A 25369-nucleotide genomic window follows, 5' to 3' on the forward strand; every position below is an offset into this window, starting at 1 on the left:
CTGCACTTTCAAGTAGTTCAGAGGTGTGAAATAATGAGGCTTGTATTTTCTTCAGTCACAGTTTGTCAAGATATTCGATTATTACAAGGGTTGCGGAGAGAGGTCTGACAGAATAAGCGCTGTGAATGTAACTGATCAATCATATATTCATTAAATCGGTATTAATATCACCCCGAACCCAATCTATTCAGGATGATGTATTCCTTTTTTCGCTGAATTCGACTGGAAAAAATCGATACCAGAATAATTGACCAGTGCGGCTTTCCTAACCGTCTCCTCGTTCACAATTTTTTCCTTTTTGAAAACTGCAGGGAAATGAGGAAGTACAAAGAATCTTGGTTGTTCACCAAGAGAGTACAGAGGTGGGTTTGCAACACATCAAATTATCCTGCGTGGAACAAGCGTGGAACAAAACTTTTTCATGTAAACTTGCATCAATATCTTTGGTAAATGAAAAACGTTTTTTTTTCCACAAGGCTGGCACTCTTGAACCAAATACAGAGCCGGCAAGTACAATTGTGGTGGATTCCGATGTAGAAGCCAGTGGCCATGAGTGCCCTCGATGTCATTCCTATAAAGAACAGATTGCAAACCAGTTACAGGGATTTAAAAGCAAAGAAGAGCTCATTGAGAGATTAAAAAGGGATTTGAAGAAACTGAGGACACTGCTGTTATCAATTAAGGTAACTCGTTTAGTTTAGATTAAACCAGCGCGATCCCAATGGCACTAGCACTATCCCACTATGAAAATAGGCCGTCACTATGCGAACATAACTTGCCTGGCGTTAAACGCGTGCAAGTGAAAACGCAATCAAAGATCTTACGTTGTTAACACTTCCATTTCCAATTCCATATTGTCATGGTTTCTCTCCTACACTCTCTCTATAAAAATAATAATAATAATAATAATAATAATAATAATAATAATAATAATAATAATAATAATAATAATAATAATAATAATAATAAAATGAAATTAGCCTGTATCCTTCGAGGATCCTTCCTTGTCATCCGCTAAGTTGACTGCGGTCGTGCATCATTAACTTGATCCTTAGTTGGTTTCAAGTGGAGTATAGGCTCCCCTACCTTGTCACCTTGAAATAAAATTTCCCGGTAGGCCCACACCCTAACCACGTAAATTACCTCTTCGATAGCTGTGTTGCCAGCATGGTTGTCCTGGTGGTGTAGTGGTTATCACACCCGACTAGTAACGGGGGGACGTGGGCTCAAATCCCGCGCAGGGCAAATGTTCTTTCAAAACATTTATTCAGTTATATGAGAAACCCATAAGGGTTGAAACGTGTAACGGGCCCTTGTGTGCTGGGAAACAAGCTTCCATATTTGGAACAACAAGAGCGAGGGGTTTCCAAATATGGTACTTAGCACTGAAACATTCAACCAATCAGTTCGCACTGAATATTCGGAAGTTGTGAACGCGCGTTACACGTTTCAACCCTTATGGGTTTCTGGTTATATATATCCCATAATAGACCTCTTTTAAGCCCCAAAATTTTGCATAATCATTGTTTTCGATTTCTTAATTGGGATATGAAGATGTCCCAAGACAAATCGAAAACTGTGCTTGTGCATTTTTGTTTTGTTTTTTTGTTTTTTTTTTTTGGGGGGGGGGGGGGGGGGTAAAAGAACTGTACTATTAGAGAATAGAGAAAAACTGTGCACAAGATCTTGATTACTTCGGCCGAGGGCGATACGCGAGACCGAGTACCGCTTTCAAAAGTCAACGAACTGGGCGAAATGTAGAAAAATAAAAATTGAAAGTTCGCTCATTAAATTCGAAGCTTCGCTCGTCACTTAGCGTCCTTGGTTACCGTGACAGTGGTCAAGAGTAAATAAATAAATTACTTTTTTATGTCAGTTACGGAAATTTGATGATATATCTATACAAAAAGACCCTGGTGATAGATTTCTTTATTCTCGTCACTAATGTTTTGAGTCCGTGAGGAGAAAATAAATATCAGTCACTCATGGGAATCAAAGGGGGTAATTCAGAATTTCTGCCGTACTCATGTTTTTTTTTTTCTTTCATTGTTTCTGTTTCGTAGGACACTTCTAATGTTCAATCAGAGTTGGCAATGATAGAAGAAGTCAAAGAGGAAAGGTTCGAGGGCCCAGGATCCCCAGAAATTAAAGGTAACGCACTTATGTTTTGTCAACCTCGTTACCAGGGTCTCTCTTCTCTACCTCCCTTATCGTTAGGGTCAACCAAGGAACCCACGACCCGGAGCCTACAGCTCCTTTGTGTTCGAATCAAGGCGTTTTTCACAGACTGATCTACTTTTAAATTGAATTTCCCGCGAATGAGACTCCCACAGGAGCCCGATGAACAATTACAAGAAACTAACCTTACGTCATAGGAGAACCGAACCGGAACTGCTTTTTTTTTTTTTTTCGGAAAAGGCACTCTTAAAATAAATCGGTCTGTAAAAATTCCGTGACATAGGCCCAGTATGGGAGTTGTAGGCTCCGGATCATGGGTTTCCTGGTCAACCTAACCCTTATGGATCCTGTCCTCAACGACACTGAATTGAGGCAGAGGAGAGAGACCCTGGAAACGAGGTTGATATTTTGCCTCTTGGAGCTTAATCGATGTCTAAGCCTTTAAAATCCGCTCCAGTAATCGAGAGGAGGGGTTTTTAGTTTTGTAACGTCAAAAGTTAATGTTAGCTTTAACAGTTTCAGAGGACGTCTCCACTGAACTTCAGCTGTCGTCTGAAAACGAGTCCAGCGAGGACGAAGCTAAAGAAATTCAAAAACCAAAGAAGACAGGAAAAGTAACAACGTCAGCAGAGGGTGAGTCCAAGAAACTCCCTGGGAAATCATCAAGAAAGGGCAAGAGTAAAAAGGCCGCTAAACTAAAACAGAAGGGAAAAGAGGACCAGAGTGAAAAAGGTGTGGAAAAAGATAACGAGGAAGATAAAGAAGAAAAAACTATAGATATGGACAAAGACGAAGATAAAGGCAAAGCAAAAAAACCCAAAAAAAAGGAAGGAAAAGGAGCCGGTTACAAGCCCAAAAGAGTGCTAGTGGGTGAATGTAGGGAGGAGAAGGCGCCTTACGTAAAAGTCAGAGAGGCACGGATGGTAACCCTAGCAAATAAAGTAAGTGTTTGCTATCTTACATGATATTAAGCTGTCAGTAAAACGCTCTATAATCGTGCGAAATGTTTGACCAAAAAATGTGCTAAATTTCTCTCTCTCAATAAAAGGGAACGCAGACAAGTCATTATGATCACCTGGCTGAAAGTACCACTAGGAGGAATGCCACTGAATGGCAGCCGCTGGGAAGGAGAAAACCACTGGCTGAAACTATCATGGCAGGAGTCACACCAAGTGAAATGCAGGAGGAAACAAGAGCTGCTTCGTTATTTATAAAGGAACAGGTGAGAAAATCAGACGTCAGTCATGAGGCAGCTTAAGGTGATTCCTCAGAAAAAAAAAGTTGTTGAACGATTTTCTTGAAACTTTTCCTGAATGTTCCCTACTAATATCTGTTTTGAGAACTACAATAAAAAAGATAAGTCACCGCGCTTGCTTAAGAGATATAATGGGCCAATCTTACCCCATTGATGCCTGTACTGATACTAAACACGCACGCGTTATTTCATCGGCTCAGCGTACATTTTGCGGTAGCTAAAGGAGAGGGTTTTTAAAGTAACACTTGAAAAAACACCTGATAGGTAGAAAGTCTAGAGCATGTGGAACACAGTCTTATATAGTTTATGTAAAAATCACTCAATTTAAAACGACGTCGACTCAAAACGTTTCTCGAATCGTTGTTTTCAAGATCATAATTTACAACCCTTGGTAAGGGGCGCTGTGTACGTTTTTAGCTATATCTTTTTTTCCCTCCGATAATTTTTTTTAATTATTTTTTATTTATTTAAAGGGGATAATTTGTACACCAAAATTATGCAATAAAAAATATAGGTCACCGTGCTCGTTTAAGAGTAAAACACCATCATACCTGTCTATCTCGATTATCGTAGATCGAAACAACACCATTCGCCATGTTCTCGGAGTGCGCGCGCTTATTCGCAAAGAGTTATGGGTCATTCACAACTCCTCATTCATTTCAAAATGATCGCTCTTCCATTGTTGATCTTTTAAACAGGCAGACAGGTTATGCGATGAAATATCCAGTTTTGTGGAATGTGGATACAGTCTCATCGAACAGGGAGGTAAAATTTACTGTTTGAGTTCTTTATTTGAGTTGCTATGTGCAATCCATCTTAAACACCTGGCCCCGGTTTTTCAAAAGGTGGATAGCGGTACCCACTGGATAAATCACTAACCACTGGATAACTCAATTGGTTTTGATAGTGTTCATCCGCTGGATAGTGATTTATCCGGTGGATAGCGCTATCCACCTTTTGAACAACCGAGGCCAGTTCTGAAATCCTATTCCTGGCCCAGTTGTTAGCTCCATATAACTCTGTTAAGAAACTGTCACTTTGACAGGCGTAGTCGTGGAGAGAGTTTATTGTAGTGCACATCAGTTTTCAATTGATAACTGCTCGTCACCCAATTCAGTTTCAGTTATGTATTTCATATTCACTGTTGTGGAGGCTAATTCAAACATGTGCGTTTCTGTTACACGGGCAGCTTGCTTCTTGAATGACTCGAGAACTGTTAGAGCCGTAAAAGGCCAGATACGATTTTTCAACACTTTTCAAGAGAAGAGAACTGAAAAATACATTATCGTTTTATGCCCTGAAGCGTCGCCATTTTGAAAATACAAAGGAAATACTAGAGCTAGAATTACTTAAAACCCAAAAAAAAGGCTAAAAAACTCAGTTGCCTAAGTTTCGAGAGCTTACTCGCCGCACCGTAGCTTTCAGCAAAGCCATTCATGCCAGATAGGCTAACAGGCAAAAAACAGACCGTAACAGTCTTTTGGGTCTTATTAGTAAGGAGATCACTAAACACCAGACTTTGAACTCAGTATTTAAACAACAAATGCTACCTATATGACGCTGTTTCGCCCTGAAGGCGTTTCCCGGCCATAAACGAGTACAATCGTCTGGTGTAAGACAGAATAAAATTCATCAACTGGCCCTCTTAAAAAGAAGAGTCAATTAATGATTAATAATGAACTATTGATTATTTTCCTCTCACAGCAAAAACAACGCGAATGATGATTGACACTCACCTGGGTCAAAATGCAGCGGAAATGCTAGAAAACGATGATCCTGCCTTACAGGTACATTCACTGCTCATCATCCGGTGATGCAACAGAACTTCATTATTTCGCTGGAATGCAACCACGATGGCTACCTTATAGCAGCTTCTTCAGGGCTTTTCCGTGACAGATATGAGCAGTGTGATATTATGTGTTTTAGTCAATCCCAATATGAGCACAATGTTTGTATTTTTTGTGGATACGGGCTTTAGTCCGTAATGCACTATGTCATCGAAACGCCGATCTTTGTCCGTAAGCCCGTCGTGACAGTCTGTGGTGGCAGGATATGTCCGCAAGGCGTGCGTGTTTTTAGTGCTTTGCAGCTTGAAATGCAGACTCGGCATTCGATCAAAAGCGCCAAAACACAAAAGGGTAGAAAGGAATCACAAATCGAAAGTTTTGACTACCTTTACGGTTTTGGGTTCTGCTGAAGCGTTTTCTTGTTGAAAATCTAAAGTTATCTCGTTCCTGCTTGGTAATGCATATAAACAACAACATAAATTTTGCAGAAAAATGTCGTCAGTAAACGACAGACCACCGCCGCAAACTTAACAGAGGAAGGGAAAGACATTTTCAGTTAGTTTATTTTAACACAAGTAGTCCCTCATCGAAACCAACTCGTGAAAAGAACATTGTCATCCTTGAACCGAAAACCCTCGCAGGCTAACCTCGCCAACGAGTGTCTTTTCTTCTCCCTTGAACTGGTGGCTGTTTCCTTCAGCCCAAACAAATAGTCTGGAAAACGAACGACACTGAATACTATCATTGCGATCTGTTCTCGGGTGTGATCCGAAGCCTTCTGTTCTCGACTTGCTCACTGCGACGCAATCACACAATAGTTGTGGTTACACTAGCCCTTTTACCCGTGGGTAAAAAGCGTTTGCCCACGGGCAGACGTTTTTGTGTGTAACCGCTTTCCCTAGACGGAAACTACCCTAGGGTTAGATCGAAAAGAACAAAAGAACTTCTCATGACAGTTCCTGAACTGAAAAGTACAGTTTATCTGCTCCCTGCTCTCTATTACTTCTGAAACTCGAATTCCAACTAATTACAGCTAGATGTGGTGATGCTCACCGGGGCTATGTGTTGACCTTGACAGCGACGGCAGGAAGCGTCACATGCGCCGATCTAGTTATGCACTGTCCACACCGAAGGGCAGAGCAAATAGCAAGAGCAAACAAAATTGATTATCCATATCAGCATTTTCGTGCAAAAAAAGACTGACAAGCACACGAGAGCTTTTTCCCACTTAAATAACGTAAGATCTTGCACTGGGACGGTTAAAGACCAAGAAATCCCTATTCAATTCAACAGTGTTTATTTTTGGTACTACTAACTATTTATTGGATCTTAACGTTTCTTCTAGCTGGAAATAGCAAAAGAAATTAAAGCTCTACAGTCTTGTAGTCACCGTAGGCAGAGTTTTTTTGCAAACAAAAGGCGTCGCTCATCTGTAGATCTGGAGCGGAGAGGAACGCGGAGACACTCAAAACTACCATTTTTTGATGGTCTTCGTAGAGAATCGCGGGCGGACAGTGTAACAGGACAGGAAAATACGAGAAAGGAGTTAGAAGCAGAGAGTGTTTCAAGCAATAAGGAATTGGAAGTAGGCAGCGTGACAGAGCAGAGTCAATCCCCTGATGGCAGCAAAAAAGAATCACAAGATCAACAAACCTCAGGGGAGGTGGACCAGTATTCGAAAGAGTCGGAGACAAGAGCCAGAAGTCGAGCCTTGTCAATATCTACTCAGGGGTCCTTTGATATCAACCAACCGGTTTTCGACTCAACTTTCGTAAATAACAGCCCATGGAGCACACTTCAGAATTTTGCCGATTCTCTCACTTCTTACACTGGTGCAGCCTGCTCTCATGTTGTGAACTCGGTCAGACTTGTCGTTGAAGGATCCGGGATGATACCTACAGAGGAACAAGTCAAGGAGCAGGTTAAAATCACAGCTCAGCATGCTATCGACAGTGAGTCTGCATGATATAGTACATGCATATCTTTATTTCATTTTCAGAGATTTCAAAACCGTGGGTGGAAGCGGAATAATTCGATCTCAGTAATTCATTATTCCAAGGCCATTTTACCGAGTTATTTATTATTCGCTATTGAAATTTTGTTCGACATGCATTTTCCGTATTCGTTTTTCTTTAGGGAAACCGTAAAATTCTTTATACCGAATGTTCGAACGCTAAATATTCCTTATTTAATTTCTTTTTCAAGCCTTAGTTCATTATTCCGCTTCTACCTCCGCTCGTACCCCATAAATCTTGAAATGCACCCGCGTTCATATGAGCCTTCGTCAACTGAGCCCCTTCCTGAAATTTGACTGTAAACACAGCAGTGTAGAGAGATAACAGCCCAAACAATTTCCTAGTTGACTTGACCGTCCTTCTCAAGTGCAAAGTCACGTCTTGCGTGTAAAAAAATCCATCAACATGAAAGATGAACCTTAACTTCCATCGCAAAACATTAATTCGCACTATATTAATATTGCTTTAAAAAAGAAGGGTAAAGGTTTCTAAAACGCGGCAAACGTTTCTGTTCTGTTTTGCAGCAATCCAGTCTACAGCTGAGATTTTGAATAATCAGTTACAAGCCGAGGTATATTTACCCAAAATAGACTGCTATTACTCAGTATTTAATCATGACGTTTTTAACGGTCTATCCATTTTGAGCATTTCTCGTATTGGCCCGGCTTCGTTCCCAAGGTGACTTGCAACTCAATAAAAAGGCTATTCCCATGCCGAGGAAAGTGAAGGTATAGTAACTGTACTAGGGGACTGGTCATTATTTACAGGTGGGAGAGGCTCGTGGAAAATGAGAAATGAGATGCTCAATTTGTTTCAGCCCCCACTTGATAGAGAAAACAAACTTTAGTGCCCCCCTCAATTAAAAACAATAATAACGAGTGTCCCAAAAACCAATAACGCCGTGACTTCCGCCCTAATTAAAATCGATGATGATGACGATGATGATGATGGAAATGATCATGGTGGTGGTGATGATTTGTAACACAGATAAAGAAAGTTTATAGTGTTAATGAAAGTTTTTGTAAAGTAAGTTTAATAGTTGAGGCCCTTCCAGCTGTATCAGCAGCTTACAATTTTTGCTGGCTATATATTTGAATAATTTCTTATAGCCTCGCCTTTTGGTCACGCATAAAAATTGGTGTTTTGTAATCTGAAAATACTCGCTCCGAATATTATAAATGTATACCTTTATAGCAATAATTAATAAGATTGTATTGTAAGTTGTGTAAGTAAGCATTGTACTGTAAGCCGTGTTTTAATAAAAATTTATAATAATAAAATTAAAAATTGGTGATTCCCCCAACCCCGCCCTGTGAAGGTGGGCTCACACACAAACGAGAAAAAAAAACAACACACACACACGTCCCTTCCCACAATTGCGCAACGCACAAGCATGAAACTTATAAACAAATATAAGTTAATGATTTTAATTTAAGAGAGGGAAAAAAAAAGAAAATTGTAGATCCTAATATTACCGAATAAAAGAAAACCTAAACTTGCTTAATATTACAGACTAATTAGGGAACATAAAACTAACCTTCCTTAAATAATTGTCTATTCCTTTACAAAACCTAACAATAATACTAAATGTACTAATTATTTTACTCTAATATTTACAGTCAAACAGTTCAGTCCTGTGCCAAACCAGCAGCAAAACCTTCAACAAGTTCTTTCCCACCTCGGCGCCTCCTTCTCTTCTGGCAATCAATTTCTCCTTTCACACTTTACTGCACCCGCGTCACTTTCTTCGAGCTTATCTCAAGCTTCTTTAATTCTTCGAAGGATTTTCCTCACTCGGCGCCACTGACAAAGGGTTTCAGTGTCATTGATTCTTCCGGCAGGTCTCGCTAATGGCTCTTGGCAGTGTTCTCCGTTCTTTTCCCTTTTGCCCTCAGGCTTTCGTTCTTCAACTCTTTGCTTTCCTGCACGTCAACAAACCTTGCGCCACTTCAACAACCAACACCCACGACTTTTTAAACTAATTTATTCAAATTACGACTAAACAATTTTTTTTTAGATGACTACATTACAACACTTAAAAGACGTTCTTTAACACTAAATCAGATAATACATAATACACCACGGAATCGTACATAAGTAGTTAACAAAAAGTTAACGAGTTTAACGTGGGAATCAATATTACCTCTGACAACATTGCAGCTTTTTGTGGAAGGGGACGGCTCACCATTTTCAATCTATTCCCCTCTCCCTTTGTCATTGCTTTGTCCACATTAATCAAAGTGACCTGCGTCTGTGCAGTCGAGTCCAGACAACTTTTTTGTCAAATCGAATATCCAGTGTTTGTGTTTTTTACTTGTAGGCTGGTGTTTACGAAAACTTTTTCGCGTTGTGGAGTGACATTAAAGAGGTAGGAAAACCGATTGACTTTCCACTTCGAAATGGAACAGTCTTAAAAGTGATCCATATCGTGTTTTATATGAAAAGAGATACTTAAAGTAACCGACAAAGAAAAAATCAGAGCAGGGTAGAGAAATAACCCTAATTACAAAACTTCAATTACTTACAATTCTAATCCATAGGATAATTGCTAATTGCTAGAAAATTTTAAAATTTCAAAGTCCTGAAAAGTTCCTTGAAAGAACTTAAGAATTTAAGACACTGAAGCTTGATGTATGAGTAAATTCTCTCTCTTCTCTGCTATAATTATGGTTCTTGTCATCATCTTGCAGAAAAAAGAAACAAGTCCTCGTATTCAAGAGTTTGACAAGACAGACGATCCTAAGAAGGCAAGTGACAGCGACGGTTTCTCTCAATGGCAAGATTTTCTTTACATTAATTCTTTCTTCGTTTATTCTTTTGATTTAATAATCAAGAAATAGTTTCCTTTTCTTTTCAGATTCTCACGAAGGTCGATGAAAGGTAGGTAGCAATCTAGCAACCCGATCAAAATTATTTGTTTACACAAACGTACAACTTCTTTGTGTTCATAATTTCACCTTAGATTCTTTTTTATTCTAGGGATTTTGGTTTTCATAATATAAAGGTAGGGTTTAATTAAATCAAAAAAAAGAAAATCGAAATCGAAAGTTGGGATGAGAGGCTATGGAAAATGAGTAAAATTGTCTTCTGGCGCTCTTCTTTTCCAAAGGAACGCCTTCAGTCTAGGTTTTTAAACAACTATTCAAAGTATATTTGATTGTTAAAAGCTTCTTTTATCGGCGAATGGCTAAAAAACGAATAACAAGCTATGTCATCAGACCTATTTCTTCATTCACGAGTTGAAGGGAAAGGAAAGGTAATACTAATTTGTGGATAAACAAATCAAATGTTAGTATCTATAGAGGATATAAATAGTAGAGTGCCCGAAGAAAAACTATATTAAATCCACAACCCACATATAGTTCTACATATAGAAAAGAAAAGGAAGGCAAAGGAAATTATTTCTTCACGACGACTGCCATGCGGTAGTGGAGCGGTTTTGTTATTTTTAACATTTGAGAGAGATAATTGTTTCTCTTTTCCTTAGGACGCTGCTTTACTCCCGCCCCTCGATACCCAAGGCATGGGAGCACGTGTGACCATTGCTCCTGCGACTGCTCAACTATCTCAGAAGGGAATGATGATTATACAAGGTGCTGGGAATAAGCCGACTGAAGTCATCCCACCACCACCACCCTCCTACGGCAAAATGAAGAAACGAGGAAAACTGGCGAATCATTCAAGGCGACAAATGTTACATAAGCAAAAGGCTGTGATGGATAAGATGTTAAATGTTAATCACAGAATTGAAGACTTACACCACCTACTAAATGAAATGGGGGAACAAATGTCTTCAGGTGCAGGAGACGCGGGTGTAAGGCACGTGAAAGGCTACTTTTCAGTTTATTTTCACCGGTGACGACTCCACAGCTGTCTGTGGACCGTCTGCGCGGGAAAAATAAAACTACCTTTTCACTGATCACTCCAAACTCTAATTGGAAAACTTTATTTATTTTTTCTTGCCGGTGTAGCGGTCTTTCAACAAAGCTTAAAAGGCCCAAAACTTCACCTAACGTATCAACAATCAAGGCACGACTTCAAAACTGTATTGTGAAATATCTATTTATTGCGAATTGAGATACAAGACCAAATTCGATGATGTGTCAGCGTCTGAACATCAGCTTATCACACATGAGCTACTGTATCAAGAGACGTACTTGTGCCAAATTTTCTCCAAAAAATAGTCCTCCTACAGGTTGCTTTGGAGTAAGAGGTGTTTCTGATTAGATAATCAGTTGTGGTTACTGATACAGGTTTTGTCTTACTGACTCTGTGTTAGGAAATCATTAAATAGTTTTTAATTTCCAGTCATTTACATTTACGTATAAAAAAATTGTGATAAAATATTCCTTAAAAACATTTTACGATTAAAAAGTTTTTTTCTTGTTTTTTAAGATATATTTTATCGTACTTTTTTATAGTTAATGCTTTTCTAACTCACTTCTTTTATTTACATTTATTTTTTCTAGATATTTACTCCATTTGTTTTATTTACATTAAGCTTAAACATCAGCCAAGCAACCAAGCAGACTCGCCCTTCTTATCAAGGCATTCCACTGACAATGTCACAGGATTTCTACCTTCCTCTGATGGCACGGTCAGTAGGGCTTCCAGCCATACCCCAGGGATTGCAAATACAAGGCACTTTTGATCACCAACCAACAAGGACAGAAGATGCAAAGAAAAAAGTTGGCCCTGCAGAACCAGCTAAGGAGAGAGCAAATGAACAAGAAACTCCACAGTTACCGGTGAGATGTAAAAGCAGACTCTGTCATGCTGTTTTCGCGTTGCAACATGCAATAGACCATTTTACAGTTGTAGCTGCAGGTGACCCTGCTTTGATACAAACCTTTGGGCTTTTTTAATCTTAATGTAGACTTATTAGAATTACAATAAGACAATTTACATGATAAAAGAAGTGAGGTCTGCATGGAAGCAAGGTCACCAGCAGCCTCACAGCCATTCATAGGCCAGGTCACTGAGCAAACAACTGTAAAATGGCCTACTCTAAATGATGTCATCAAACTGACTTTTGAACCCTCCCCCCCCCCCCCACCCCACCCCAAAAAAAAAAAAAAAAAAAAAAAAGATATATATATATATATATATATATATGATGTACCTGCACAGGAAAAGTTATTCTTTGTCTTTGGTTATTTGAGAAAAGGGTGGAACTGGATTGAAAAATAATAAAAATCAGCCATTAATGTGCTATTGAAGTTTGGCCAAATATTTTTCTTTTCCTGTAGAAATTCACTTTTCACATTCCTATATTTGCAAAACATAGCATAAGACTTTTGGGGAATGTTTTAAGTTTTTTAAAAATTCCTTTCTTGACAGAAAACAACAGCAACTGAATTAAATAAAAATGCAGTTTAACCTGATCAGCTACTCTCATACATGTACAGATTTTATCCTTAAAAGCATGGGGTTTTTTTCAACAAAATGTTCAGAGAGTACTACGGTAGTCTAAATTTTTGTTGTTCTCTTGCAGGGTATGAACGTGGCCAATGCACTATGGCAACGAAAAAATTCAGTTGCAAAGTTCTCTTCACAAAACGTTATACGGAAATCCTTTTCAGAACATGAAGCAAAGTTTCCACTTCTGAACATAAGTCATATCTTAAAAGTTCGACAGTGAGAATGTAAAGCTCAAGATTTAGCTTCACAGTCATTCACAACGTGGGGAAGCTAAAAGGGTTAAACAGTTGTTCTTACCTGTCATAAGAAATTTCTGCATATCTTCTTGAAATCACTATCCATGAATAATTTCAAATGCATTGTCACAAAATCAACACATACATGCAAATGCAGATAAGGCGATATTCAACCTGCAGCATCTTGAAAGGCCTTAGTGATTCCAAAAGGTTTTCAATCTGGCTTCAATGAAATCAGCCTCCTCAGGAATGGACTCAGAAGTAGTGTCACTGAGACAAAATATTATCAAGCTTCCACTCTCATTGTTATAACTGAAAATGCTTGCATCTTATCTCATAGGGTTGAATATAACTCAACTTTGACCATTCAGTATGTTATTGATGCCAGTTCAAAAGTATCATCTGGGGAAACTAAAGAATTCAATAGAGGGAACATGTTGGTTTTCTTTATATTAATCTCAGTAAAAACTTGATATTACCATTCTATGAAACATAGTGTCCTCTTGTTTTTATCACCTGCCTTGGGAAAATCATCAAAGAAATAAAAGAATGTCACCTTTAATTACAATTAATCGTTAATTGTATCAGATCTTCTTAAGGACTTTTGCATTAGTTTTATCACATAAAAATCAGTCACTAAAGTAAAGAAATCTGTACTCCAGCATTCTTTTTGTGCCATCTAAATTCAAGAAGAAGCTATTGTTTTGAATACAGGGACTGAAGGCAGAAGTGGTTCTGTCTTACTGATTCATGTCAAGTCAAGTCAGTTTTTATTTTAACTCACACAATTATCATTATCATTTGTTGGATTTTTCCTCCCATTTTCTTTGGCTGAGAGCCCACCACGTGACCTGCAAATAACTGTCTACAAATAAGTGTTTTGCCGAAAATAATATTCTGCTCATGCGTAATTGAAACCACGCTCTTCTGTGAAAATGGCAGTTCGCTTTCCTGAGCTTTCACAAAGAGATTTAATTGTTGGGAATTGTGAAAAATAAAGTTAACTCAGTCATCGAAAGATAAAATAATTATTGAACTCAGTTATTGCAAAATATCGTGATTTTTCAGTGTGTCGCAGATCAATATTATTATTATTTGCCTCAGCCTTCGGCTTCAGGAAATAACTGATCCCCTCGCCACTGATAAATCATGATATTTTGCTCAACCTCGTCCAATAATTAATTATTTGCAGAAAATTGATATTAAGGAAATTGCAAGATCTAAAAACAACGTTATCACAGATAACTAAAATAAAACAATTGTGCGCAAGTTTGGGACACCTAAATAGTTAGTTTCTTGTCTTCTTGTTCTTCTGTTCTGTTCAAGTGCAACTTACACTATGCACCAAAACCAGGTGATCTGGTGATGTCATTCAGAGAACTTAAAAGAAAATTTTTATCACAATGCCACATATGCACACGAGTATCTATTTTTTCTGATTTCAACATGTCAGAAAGTTCCCTGCTAGCAGAGATGTCTTTTCTTTTGCGTTCGCTTGGCTGACGTGTACGCGTACATGCAAGTTGCAAGTTCTGAAACGTTCTAAACATTTCATCCCTACTCATGCTAAGAAGAGGCTGTATCTGGCTTACTTTCTCCCACATTTAACCTACTGTTCCACAGTCTGGTTCCACTGTGGCAAGCGAAATGCTGATATAATTGAGAAATTTAATGAATCTATTCTTCGTTTCGTTTTTAATGATTTTAATAATTTGTATGAAAAATTATTCCAAGAAATTAATCAGCCTAGTCTGAGAGCACGCCGAATAAATGATACGCTCATACTAGTTTTTTTAGCATTAAATAATGCTGCACCTAGTTATATCTCTGATCTTTTTACCGAGCGCCAAACCAGCATCAGTTTACGAGGCAAACACAGACTAGTTATTCCACATGTAAATACAACAAATTATGGTCTTCATTCATTTCGATATCATGCCAGCAAACTATGGAACTTATTGCTGGATAATGTCTGTGTCCACTTCTCTTGCTGCCTTCAAAAATGCACTACAAACTGTCCATCTGGAAAATGAATGCTCTTCTTTTTGTTACCAATATTAAATTCTTAAATTACCTGTGCATAATATTGAGGATACCTAAACGTCAAGCTAGGATCCGAGCTAGGATCTGAGCCAGGATTCCAGCCAGGATTCGAGCTAAGATGACCTTTATCCGCTATTTATTCTAGAATCTCTTGGTTAGGTTAGGTCTTTTAGGTTGGTTCTAGTCTAGTTAGGGTTAGGTTAGGTCTCAGTTAGGTTAGGTTAGGTTAGGTTAGGTCTCGGTTAGGTCTCGAATCCTGGCTCGGATGCTAGCTTGGATCCTGGCTCGAATCCTGGCTCGGGTCCTGGCTTTATTCTTAGTTTATCTCCATAATATTTAATATTTATTTTTAATTATTTATCTATTTATTTCACCTATTGATTGCTTTAATTATGTTATAGATTTATTTTCTTCGGAGATATTGGCAATTTTGCTATCAACAAATTCGAAGTTAAATAAAGTCTTTGATTGATTGATTGATAGTTACACGTCAGTCCAGTGAACGCAAAAGAAAAGTCATCTCTGCTAGCAGGGAATTCGGGAAGAGTTCCACGTGGAGTACCTCTAGGTTGACATGAACTCGGATTTACTAGATCGTACACCCCCTGATACAACACAGTAGACATGGGAGACAAAGCTATCAGCCTCAGTTGACAGTCAAAGAGCTCAGAAATCAAGTGTAACGCAATCATGGTTTGTGCAACTCATATCTCGCGTTTAATCATTGCTCTGAAGATTCACAAGACAAAAAGGCTTCACAAGAAACTCAACACACGCACACTAACATTGACACAACGGACATGATCACTGTTACGTTGAAATAACATTTAAAACACTACGACAATCAGTATTGAACAAAGACGACCGAAAAAGACACGACACAACAGGCATTTTCATCGCTAGTCGGTAACTCTTCTTCGTCATGATGCTTCCATCGAAACACTCAGATTTGACTAAGAATTGCATTCCTCGACCTGTTAAAACAACAAAAAGACAGTTTAACAAAAAGCTGGCGATATCGAACGATGTTGCAGTTGCAAAGCAGAACTTACTGCCACGTTGGCTGTCTCATTATTACTCGGTTCAGTTCCTCCGCGGGAATAAAACTAAAAGCCCCTAGGGCCCGGCGGGAAACAGTTAATTTTGGACTCGCGTCGATGCGTTTAAATAATAATTAAAGAGCCGCATTGAACTATGTGGGAACCCAGGGAAGATTGATGAGCCTATCAGTTACATGTAATTTCAGGTCTGGACGTAAATATAGTAATCGGGGGATATCTTTTTGGTCTACCTTGTTCATTCAAAAATAATAATTTCAGAAAATTAGTTGTTGTAGAGGACCTCAGGTTTGAACTCCGAATGAAAAGAAAACCGGGATCCTACATTTTCAAACCTTAATTCAGGTGATCACGTCATCAAGCGGTATTGTTCAGCTGTTGTTGTTCAAAAGTAATGACCAAATGTTCTGGTCTTCCCTCCAGCACAAAAGTAGCTATTATGGGACGAATGCATATAAACCCGAGATTGGTCCTCCCTGAAAGCACCTATTTCTTCCCCAAACGTAAAGCAGATTGTTGCGTTGAGAAAACAAAATCGAGTAACTACCGAACTCAATACCAATATCGAGAATATTATATTTGTCACGCTAACGGTGTTAAAAATAATCGCTATTTACGACATGCCTACAAATTGTCTCGGGCGTAACACACCCTTAATCATTACAAACATATTTGTATTTTGTTTGGAAAGGTCAGAGGAAATTAGGCCTGACAGAATACATGTAGTAACTTGAAGATTGAGAGCAACCTCAATGAACTCAAATTTAAATAGCATATCATTTATTGTTTGCTTTTGCAATGGCAGGTTCTTTCTTGAGCTAATACTTCGCATAGTTTGTGGTTTTGGCCACTTGTTCGTGACTTCGCTTTGTTAGTTTGCCAATAATCCAGTTTATGCCCCTGTAAACTTTTTGCATTTCAGAGTATTCATGGTTTGGCATTAACTTTGTGTTCAAAGCCATCAGTGGATAGTTTTACAGTGTATTTATATTTCTACGGCTGGATTTACAAAGGTATATGGAATTAAGCATTACTACTCGTAAAAAAGTCAAATGTGTAACTGAATTCTTGTAAGTAGATACACATGATAAACTGGTGTTGTAAGTAAAATGAACACAATCAAGAATTGTCACGCATGCGTTAAAAGAAAAGAGACTGATCCAGTCAACATTGCTCAGTTGTTTGTTATATTCTGTCTTAGGATTAGACTGTAACGATATAATCTTTATTCTATGTAACCATTTAATAAAGAGGAAAATAATGCGGATTTAACAATCTGTCTAATACAGAACTGCCAACTCATAAGAACCGCCGACAGACATTCAATCACGCAGCGTGTGAAATACTTAAGCGTTTTCATGCGTGACTCGTTTTCAATTAAACGCATTATATTTTTTGGAGCGTGACTCATAGTTTCTTTATGTATGCAAATTCCTTATAAACAATATTCGTAGATTGGCTGCGTGATTGTTGTAAGGCGGTCAATCTTGCTTTTCTCAGGAGACCAACCCAAGTAGATTGCTACAATAGCGTCGCAGAAAGCCGTGTCGAAGACTGAAACATCGTTTATCTGATATTGCTTGCTCGCACGAGAAACGCAGAAGAAAATATGATCGATCACCGTACGTACTCTAAGCAGGTACGCTAACAAGCTCAATTAAGGTTACATTTTACTGAGGATTTATTCGCTTGTTGTCATTTACATTCTTCTTTTACTGAAAGCGATAATAATTAGCATAGCGTAAGCCAGTTGTCTGGATTATTGCCACATTGCTCGTGTTTTTCTTTTAAATGAACTGACGTTAAGAGAATTACCGAAGTTAACCGTATACAAGAGAATCATGCGTTTGTAACTGGTTCTCGTAAAGTCCATGAATTTTATTACATCCTCTTGCGTTCTAAGCAATTAATCGTTTGCGTACCTTCCACAAATCGATCAAAACATCGAACGGTCGATCAATCCCTCGAACGGTTCCGTGAAATAGATCATCGTCGGTGCCATAAGCTTTCTTCACTAGTGCCTGTCAGCTGAATCAGTTGTCGCCCGTGTACGTACATAACCGTGGAATGCAAGCTATTTATCATAAAACAATTCACGATCTTTTTTGTGTTGTCTGTTTTTGACAGTGACCATTTGTCCGGCTAACGTGCAATCAATCTTCATCATTTTCAACATGTCGGATGTAAGCAGTGAAGCATCAAAAGACGATCGCAGCGATGATTCTCTATCAAGCGACGGTGAAGATGAATTTTACGACATTGAAGTGAAAAAAGATGTAACGGATAATGTTTCAACGACGTCTGAGTCATCTACTTCGGAAGAAACAGTAAAAGTTAAGGTCGAGGAGTATTCGGCGAACGAAGATTTCAGGGAACGCTTTTTCGAAGCGCAGGAAAGACTGGGCGAGCTTGAAGCGGAGCTGAAAAACACGAGGGAAAGGCTGCGGAACCTGGAGAATGCTTGCGAAAATACGGAAGAGAAAATCGGCGTGCTAAAGAATGCAGCATTTTCCTATCACCGGTCATTTTCAGAACATGAGATAACTTTCAAGACTGTTATTGAAGAAAACAGGGAATTGAAAATTACCATCGAAAAGCTTCAGGCCTTGATCCGCAAGAATAAACAGGAAAGAGAGAAATCTGACGAAATAAAAAGAACTATAAATGAACATCTTAAGGATCAACTTGATGCAGCAACGAAAGAAAACGAAGAATTGGAAAGGGAGCTTGATGAACTGAAAAGCAAGAATTCCAAAGATTTGCGTGACATAGTGGGTCCACATGATGACAAGAAAAAAAGCAAATATTGTGGCACAGATGGAACTCGAGGAGGTAGTGATCTGGTGCAGGAGCTGGAGTCTTTGAAACTTAGGTTCGATGCTATCGAGTCGGAAAAAAACCAGCTGCAGAAAGAGAAAGAAGAGCTACGCGACGAAGTCGATGATCTTGAGAAGAGGCTGAAGGACTTTCAGCAAAAACTTTCAGCTGATGATGAAATCATCGAGGAAATGAAGCAGCAGATTCTTGAATACCATTCTCAGATTGCTGAAACGGAAAACAACTGCGATAGCAGTCGCAGCAAAAACATCGAGCTGGAGAAGGAAATATCCGTTTTGCGCGGTCTAATGGCGGAGTTGGAAAGCAAGCTGACAGACGAGAAAGAAAGAAGAGAAGATCTGATTTATGAAGGAACCCAGCGGCTTGAAATACAAAACAAAAAGATTTCGCAGCTGGAGATGAATCTCAGAGATGTCTGCAAAGAAAAAGAGCTGTTAAATCTGCAATTCGTGGACAGCAAGAACAAAGCCGAGATGGACATGAAACAGTGGACCAAGCAATTAAACGAGTCTCATGTGCGTGCGGAGCTTTTTAGGAAGGAGGTTTCTGATAAGGAGAAAAAACTTGCCACACTGAGGACGGAAAATGATGAACTCAGAGGCTTAAAAGACGATGTTGCTTCGCTTCAAAGACAACTTCAAGATGCGCATGACCGGGAATTGGCGCGATTTGCCGAAGAGTCATCTGGAGACGAGACTGATGGAGACAAAGATGACGAACTGAAGCGGTTGAAGCAAGATAACGAGGAGCTTAATCAAGAAGTGGAACAGTTAAGAGACGATGTGATTTCTTTGCAAAGTGAGCTCGCTGAATTTGTCCAAGAGAAAGAGCGGAGGAGCCCTAAAGGAATGGACCCGGAAATAGTTGTGGTCGAGCGTTTTGAGGTTCAGAGTTCGGCTCCGCTGGCCCGGATTGAGAGCGATTTGAGCGACTACGATGATGTTAACGAGGAGCGCGTTGTAGCTGTTAGTGAAACGCCCAACCTTGTTCCTCCAGAGGAAACAACAACATCTTGGTCCAGTGATGACTTCGCCAAGTCACAGATACAAGAATTAGAGGAGCTTTTAGAGAAAACTAAAGCGGAGAAACAAAAACTGGAAGATTGTCTCGAAGAATCTGAAGATAAAGCTAAGAAAACCGCAGATGAACTTTCCAAGACGATCGATAATTTGACTGAAAAATGTGAAGTTATGAGTCAAGAGCTTTTAGAGAAAGAAACGATCATTAACAGATTAAGAAAAGATGAAGCACAAGACAAAAAGAACATCCGTGACCTGGAACAGAAAAGGCTACGAGACCAAGAGTATGTCGAGAGAGAACTGGAGAAAGCTCGGCAAGAACTCCACGACCTGAAATCTCACGCTGCTGCTAAAGAAGACTACAAAGAGAAATACCATGAGCTTAAGGCGGAATACGACAAGACAGTGGAGGACAAGGAGAAACTGGAGGGCGAAAAGGAAGAAGTTGCCAAAGAGCGAGCGAAGCTTCAAGATCAACTGGAAGACCTTAATAAAATGTTAGAAAAAGGGAAACAAATGTACGCTGAAGTATGTGATGAGAACGACGACATTATGAAAGCTAAGAATAAAATGGAAGATGAGGTGAAGTTTCTCAGCGAAGAACTGAAGGAAGAAGAGGAGTTGCACTCCAGCGAGAAAGGGAAACTGGACAAGGAAATCAAAGATCTCAAAGAGAAGATAGGACGGCTTGAGGAGGAGATATCTGAGTTGAAAAAGAAACTAAGGCGACAAGAGGATGAAGAAAACTGGAGGAAGAAACATGACATCCTACAACGAGACATAAATTCGCTACAGGGCGACAAAAAACGCTTAGAACGAAGCGTGGAGAAAATAGAAGACGAACATGAAGACACGAAATCTAAGTACAGCAAGGCCCGACGCGAGCTCAGCGATGCACGCACAGAGCTTGGGACCTTACGCCGTCAGGTTTCTGAGCTCAAGCTTACCAAAGATACCGCAGATGTCGACAAGGAACTTAGGAAAACGAAGGACACTTTAAAGGAAAAGGAGGAAGAATGTAGGCGTTACGTTGGACAACTGGAAGATCTTGAAAAGGAGATGGCGACAGTAAAGGTGGCATTGAAGAATAAAGAAGAGGCGTGTGAGCGCTATCTTCAAGAACTTGAGAAAATGAAGGAATCTTTGACTCAGCAAAAGGCAGATGATGGCTGGCAAGAAAAGTTCGAATCCCTGAAGCTCAAGCTCGATGAGGTGGAAGGCGAGAAGAATTCCCTTCAGAAGGAAAAGAATAATCTGCAGAGCGAACTAAGAAAAGATTCAGAAAAGCTCGCCGAGGTAGAAATAAAACTAAGCCAGGCCAATATGGAAAAGGAGGGCTTGAGTAAAGACTTCCACAAGTCTCACACGAGAATAACACATCTGGAGATAGAGCTGCAAAAAGCTTCTAAACAAAAACAGCAAGCTGAAGAACAAGCCAAATGGATCAAGAAGGAGCTACTAACTAGAGAGGAGACAATAAGCAGACTGGGAAAAGAACTGAGTGACAAGAACAAGATCATTGCAAGCATGGACGACAACGTGGACAAAGACAACGAGATACTTATGCTGGAGAGGTTTGTATTTATCATCGTACATGTACATGATCTTGACACTACAAAGCTAATGAAAACTCACTCTTTGATGTGACCGTTCTTGAAAAAAATAACAATTAAGCCATGTAACACAGCTTATCATTGGAAGCATTTGGCCTAGAGCCCATCACGTGACGTGAAACCTTTATCTTCAATGAACGTGTCCAGTGTATTATTCACATGTCTGGTTAATCGCAGAATGACAATCGGTATATTCGGAGTTAGGCAAGGCTGTGTTTTCGATTGCAGTGTTTGGTGGGATCAATTATAAATATTATTTTTTGCTTTACCATTAGGGAGATACAACTTCTACAAAGTAGGATTCCTGCCTCAGAGAAGGACGAGTCCGTACTTCATAATCAGATCCATCTATTGGAAACTAACGTGAAAGAAGTTAAAGAGCAGCTAGACGGAAAAACTGCTCAACTGGAAGAATGTGAAAAGAAAAATGAAAAACTCGGCGTTCGCGTTGTTGAGTTGTCCAAAGAGATACAATCTCTTTATCGACGCTACGAAGAAAGTTGTGTGCATCTTGCTGAACTGCAGGCTGGTCGTCCCGTTGTACTAGCTAAGGCAGAGACCACTTCTCTTACAATAGACGTCGAAGGGAAACCAGAAGTAGAGCTCGGTGTTTTCGTGCAAGAGCGTGTTCGAAGCTTACCTCGGGTTGTTACTCCGGGTCATGGCCGCAGTGTCTCAGAGCTTGAAATTCCCGTCAGCCAGTTACCAGGAACTGTCGTCATTGGTGAGCCGGTGTCGCTAACTGTGGACTACAGCGCGCGTGGGAGTCCGGTGGTGAGTCATCCATCCGAGGTGACGGCATCTGAACCAGAAGACAATGATGAAGTAAGTTGGTCTCAAGATAGTGAAGATGAGAGAGATATACCGCCGGTAGTTTTCACAGCACAAGAGGTATACAGTGCTCCGCCACCTCCTACTTATTCACCCTCAGCACCCAATCCTGAGCGGATCCTTATCAGTGCACAAGCTCTACCCGAGCCTCAGAGGCCAAAAAGTATCGACGCAGAGCGCTTTCCTTTTCTTAAGGGCTCTGATGTGAAGCTGAATGCAGGTGCCTTCCAACCAGTGCCAAGCAGAGCTTCAGACCAAATTGAGGACGAAGCGGACAACGAACGTTTGCCTCAAAGACGATTTAGAGCGATTAGTCGGGAGGAGCTGTTTAGGCTGGATGGTCTTTTGCATGCGCACGCACATCATCAAGATCCACCTGAAAATGGGGTAGATAATGTGACCAAAGGGTACCCTGAGGATGAGCTATTCGTTGGGAAGGAAGATTATCCCAAGGAGTTCTATGACCAACAGCGTGAAGACTGGCCCAAACCGCCATCTTACCAGTTGGAGGGAACTGAAGAACCTCCCATTCCACCCACCGAAGATGCTTATACCAATGAAAGTGCCCCTGACAAGGAATTTGCTGATGAATATGACAGATACCCAGACCCGTACGAGAAACCCCCTAGAAAACCCGAAAGTACCTACACTAGAAAAATTATAGGGGTTTACAATGACGACGGGAATCTGATTGGTTACCAGGAGGTCTACGAGGAAAAAGCAGATGATTACATGGACGAAATAAACGGGGGAGTACTGCCTTACCCTGATCCTTATGGATACGAGGGGATACCAAAACCGCCCAAAATTGAACAATATCCTTCGGAGAATTTACCGTACACCAACGACACAAGAGAACTTTTAGAAGGCGACTTCGAGTACGTATACGGCAGAAACGGCAACACGAGTAAAGAGCAATGGTACAGCGATGAGCCAGACGAAAGAGGATTCGTACAAACAAAGTATAACAGAGAGAACGATGCAACTTATAGACATGCTTATTCGGACCCATATGGTCATCTAAACGGAGATAACTATGGGCGCAACCATCCATCTGAAGTAGCTCGTCAGTATGCTAGCGGGACATATCTGTAAGTGTAAATCACATAGGTTCTGAGATCTACAGTACTTTTCGTTGCGTGCGACATTCTGTTGTGTCTCTCAAACACATGTAAATTGGAACTGATTAACGCAATGTGACGGGGGACCGGCCGATCTAGAACGATCCATACAGTAACCTATCTTCACAGACTTTAATTGAAAAGTTGTAACCCATTTCTCAGCGAATCAATGATCGTGTAGCCAGCGTATGGCAACCGTTTATTAGGTCACGTCTCCTCAAGTCTTAAACTTGAGTCCTTTCTGTTCTCTGTCTTGCAGTAATAAGTTATGCAATTTGAAAAGAGGAAAGTCTCGTAGTTGTATTGTTTAAAGACTCGCTCTCAGTTCTTTTCTATCACAGTAATAGGAGGGAGTCAGTTATTCCCAGGCTGACCCACGTGGTCATCGACCAATTTTTCTACTTGAAACAAAAGGAATTATTTGCATAAGAATATTGTGAAGTTCCTGGAGGTTCAGTTGGGTACACCTACATGGTTGCCACCATATCTTTACCAAGGGACTCAAACTGATTCACCATAGGAAGGAGGGTATACTTGTATTTTTAAAGTCTAAGCATATTATGGTTTAAAAGAATTGATTTTAGAGCTCAAGAAAATATAGGATGCCTGAACATAAACTATACAAGGCTAGTAACTTTAAGAAAAAAATCCTGACTTGGGGACGCTTCCACAGCAGGGTATAGTTTTATAGGTCAATACGTGTTAGCCAATGAGACGATTCTTTGATGAAAAATATACATTTAGTGATGTAGCGAAAATTATTACAAATTGAAAAGGGAATAATCCTAATACGTCAAAACAATTATAGTTTGTATGCAATTTGTTAATCCCAGGTTTTAATGGTTTAAAATAATGAGACCGATCTTTTTGCGCTGTTTTGTCAATGTATCCGATCAGGCGCCCATAAAAAAGCTCCTGATAGAGCGAGTTTCAATCAAGTGTCGTAAAACCAAGACCAAGGTAATTACTTTGGCCAATCAAAAAGGAAGACCTTGAGACAACAATGACCAGAACCAGCGGTTTTCGTTAAAACAATGGTTTGCTGGGGGTGCTAAGTCTCGCGGGCTCAGAAAACCTGGTTGTGGTCATTGTTATTTAAGGTTTTTTAATCAAAAAGGACGGAGGCAATCCAGTAAACCAATCAAAACTGGAAGCAATTACACGTAGCCGACAAAAAGCGCAGGAAAATTTGCACGCGCAAGAAACGATTGGTTTTGGTTTCACTTCTGATTGGTTGTAAAAATGGCGCGAGAACTTTGAACCTATCACCGAGTGAAGTAATGCAAAACCAATGCAATTCGCTAATTACTTTCGACACTCAATTGAAAACCGCTCTTCAGCTAAAAACCACTTTTAAGAATTAAAAACTTTTAAAAAAAATTTAGCCCAACACGGACAACGTTTCCACGTTCCATTGTCATTATTAAATCAAGGATGTAGCAATAGGATTTATGATGACGGAAGACTAACAATTGTTTGCTGTTGCATTTTCGAAGCCGCAGCCGGAAAACTGATTTACTAAAGATCGACATCCGGGACACATGCGCCCGGCAATCAATAATTGTGAACTCTTCCTCGTGCCCAGAGTCCGCTTTTCGTTTGGTCAGCACCAAGAAGACGGCTCTGGCCACTTCACAAATCACGGACTTCCGGTTCGTCTACGCACGCTCAGAAATTTGAAACAACAGCGGTGGTCAACGGTAACAAAAATGGACCTTCACTACGACTGCTCATGAATTTGAAGTGGCCGGAGTCCGAGTTCTTGGTGCTGACCAAAAGAAAAGCGGACTCAATCTCGTCCCCAAAGCCCTCCACGTGACCAAAAGAAACGGAGCGCTCTGGGGACGAGAATTTTACGAGCTACAATTGCAGTAAACAAACAAACAAACAACTGGTGTTGCTGATCACCCTTTTTTTGCATTCTTACGGGCTGAATTGAGAACGAACTATTTAC

General features: G+C 39.9%; 3 protein-coding genes and 1 long non-coding RNA gene across 4 annotated transcripts in view; 3 read left to right on the plus strand and 1 right to left on the minus strand.

Moving 5' to 3' along the window:
• The window catches only part of LOC137982714 (myosin-2 heavy chain-like), a 19823-nt gene extending 9653 nt beyond the window's left edge, over positions 1-10170 (plus strand). The window contains exons 16-27 of the mRNA XM_068829855.1: positions 1-23; positions 312-362; positions 477-683; positions 2064-2151; positions 2695-3119; positions 3227-3400; positions 4132-4198; positions 5138-5220; positions 6566-7172; positions 7760-7806; positions 9556-9603; positions 9926-10170. The exon at positions 1-23 is cut by the window's left edge and continues 28 nt beyond it. Of these exons, the coding sequence (XP_068685956.1) occupies positions 1-23; positions 312-362; positions 477-683; positions 2064-2151; positions 2695-3119; positions 3227-3400; positions 4132-4198; positions 5138-5220; positions 6566-7172; positions 7760-7806; positions 9556-9603; positions 9926-10075 (1970 nt within the window). The 3' untranslated portion in view covers positions 10076-10170. The remainder of the gene's footprint in view (positions 24-311; positions 363-476; positions 684-2063; positions 2152-2694; positions 3120-3226; positions 3401-4131; positions 4199-5137; positions 5221-6565; positions 7173-7759; positions 7807-9555; positions 9604-9925) is intronic.
• Positions 10106-13274, plus strand: LOC137982717 (uncharacterized). Its single transcript, XM_068829858.1, has 5 exons — positions 10106-10115; positions 10215-10239; positions 10723-11054; positions 11737-11983; positions 12730-13274. Exons 3-5 carry the CDS (start codon positions 10759-10761, stop codon positions 12874-12876), a joined length of 690 nt encoding a protein of 229 aa, XP_068685959.1. The 5' UTR covers positions 10106-10115; positions 10215-10239; positions 10723-10758; the 3' UTR covers positions 12877-13274.
• A 2321-nt stretch (positions 13275-15595) lies between these two features.
• Positions 15596-16318, minus strand: LOC137982720 (uncharacterized). Its single transcript, XR_011118796.1, has 2 exons — positions 15988-16318; positions 15596-15909 (listed from the first exon to the last, which is right to left on the minus strand). It is a non-coding gene; the product is annotated as an uncharacterized lncRNA (long non-coding RNA).
• Positions 16319-16950: 632 nt separating this feature from the next.
• On the plus strand, positions 16951-24277 carry LOC137982713 (early endosome antigen 1-like). The gene is made up of 3 exons (XM_068829854.1): positions 16951-17632; positions 18121-21424; positions 21739-24277. The coding sequence occupies exons 2-3, from the start codon at positions 18168-18170 to the stop codon at positions 23387-23389; spliced, it is 4908 nt and encodes a 1635-aa protein (XP_068685955.1). The 5' UTR covers positions 16951-17632; positions 18121-18167; the 3' UTR covers positions 23390-24277.
• The last annotated feature ends 1092 nt before the right edge of the window (positions 24278-25369 follow it).

Source organism: Montipora foliosa, chromosome 13 (assembly GCF_036669935.1).
Source record: "Montipora foliosa isolate CH-2021 chromosome 13, ASM3666993v2, whole genome shotgun sequence".
NCBI classification, from domain to species: Eukaryota; Metazoa; Cnidaria; class Anthozoa; order Scleractinia; family Acroporidae; genus Montipora; species Montipora foliosa.

Coding starts and splice junctions, on each gene's coding strand:
- LOC137982713 (XM_068829854.1), top strand. CDS start 18,168: ATGTCGGATGTAAGCAGTGAAGCATCAAAAGACGATCGCAGCGATGAT. Junction 21,425..21,738: donor GAGATACTTATGCTGGAGAG/GTTTGTATTTAT, acceptor CTTTACCATTAG/GGAGATACAACTTCTACAAA.
- LOC137982717 (XM_068829858.1), top strand. CDS start 10,759: ATGGGAGCACGTGTGACCATTGCTCCTGCGACTGCTCAACTATCTCAG. Junction 11,055..11,736: donor GCAGGAGACGCGGGTGTAAG/GCACGTGAAAGG, acceptor ATTTACATTAAG/CTTAAACATCAGCCAAGCAA. Junction 11,984..12,729: donor AAGAAACTCCACAGTTACCG/GTGAGATGTAAA, acceptor GTTCTCTTGCAG/GGTATGAACGTGGCCAATGC.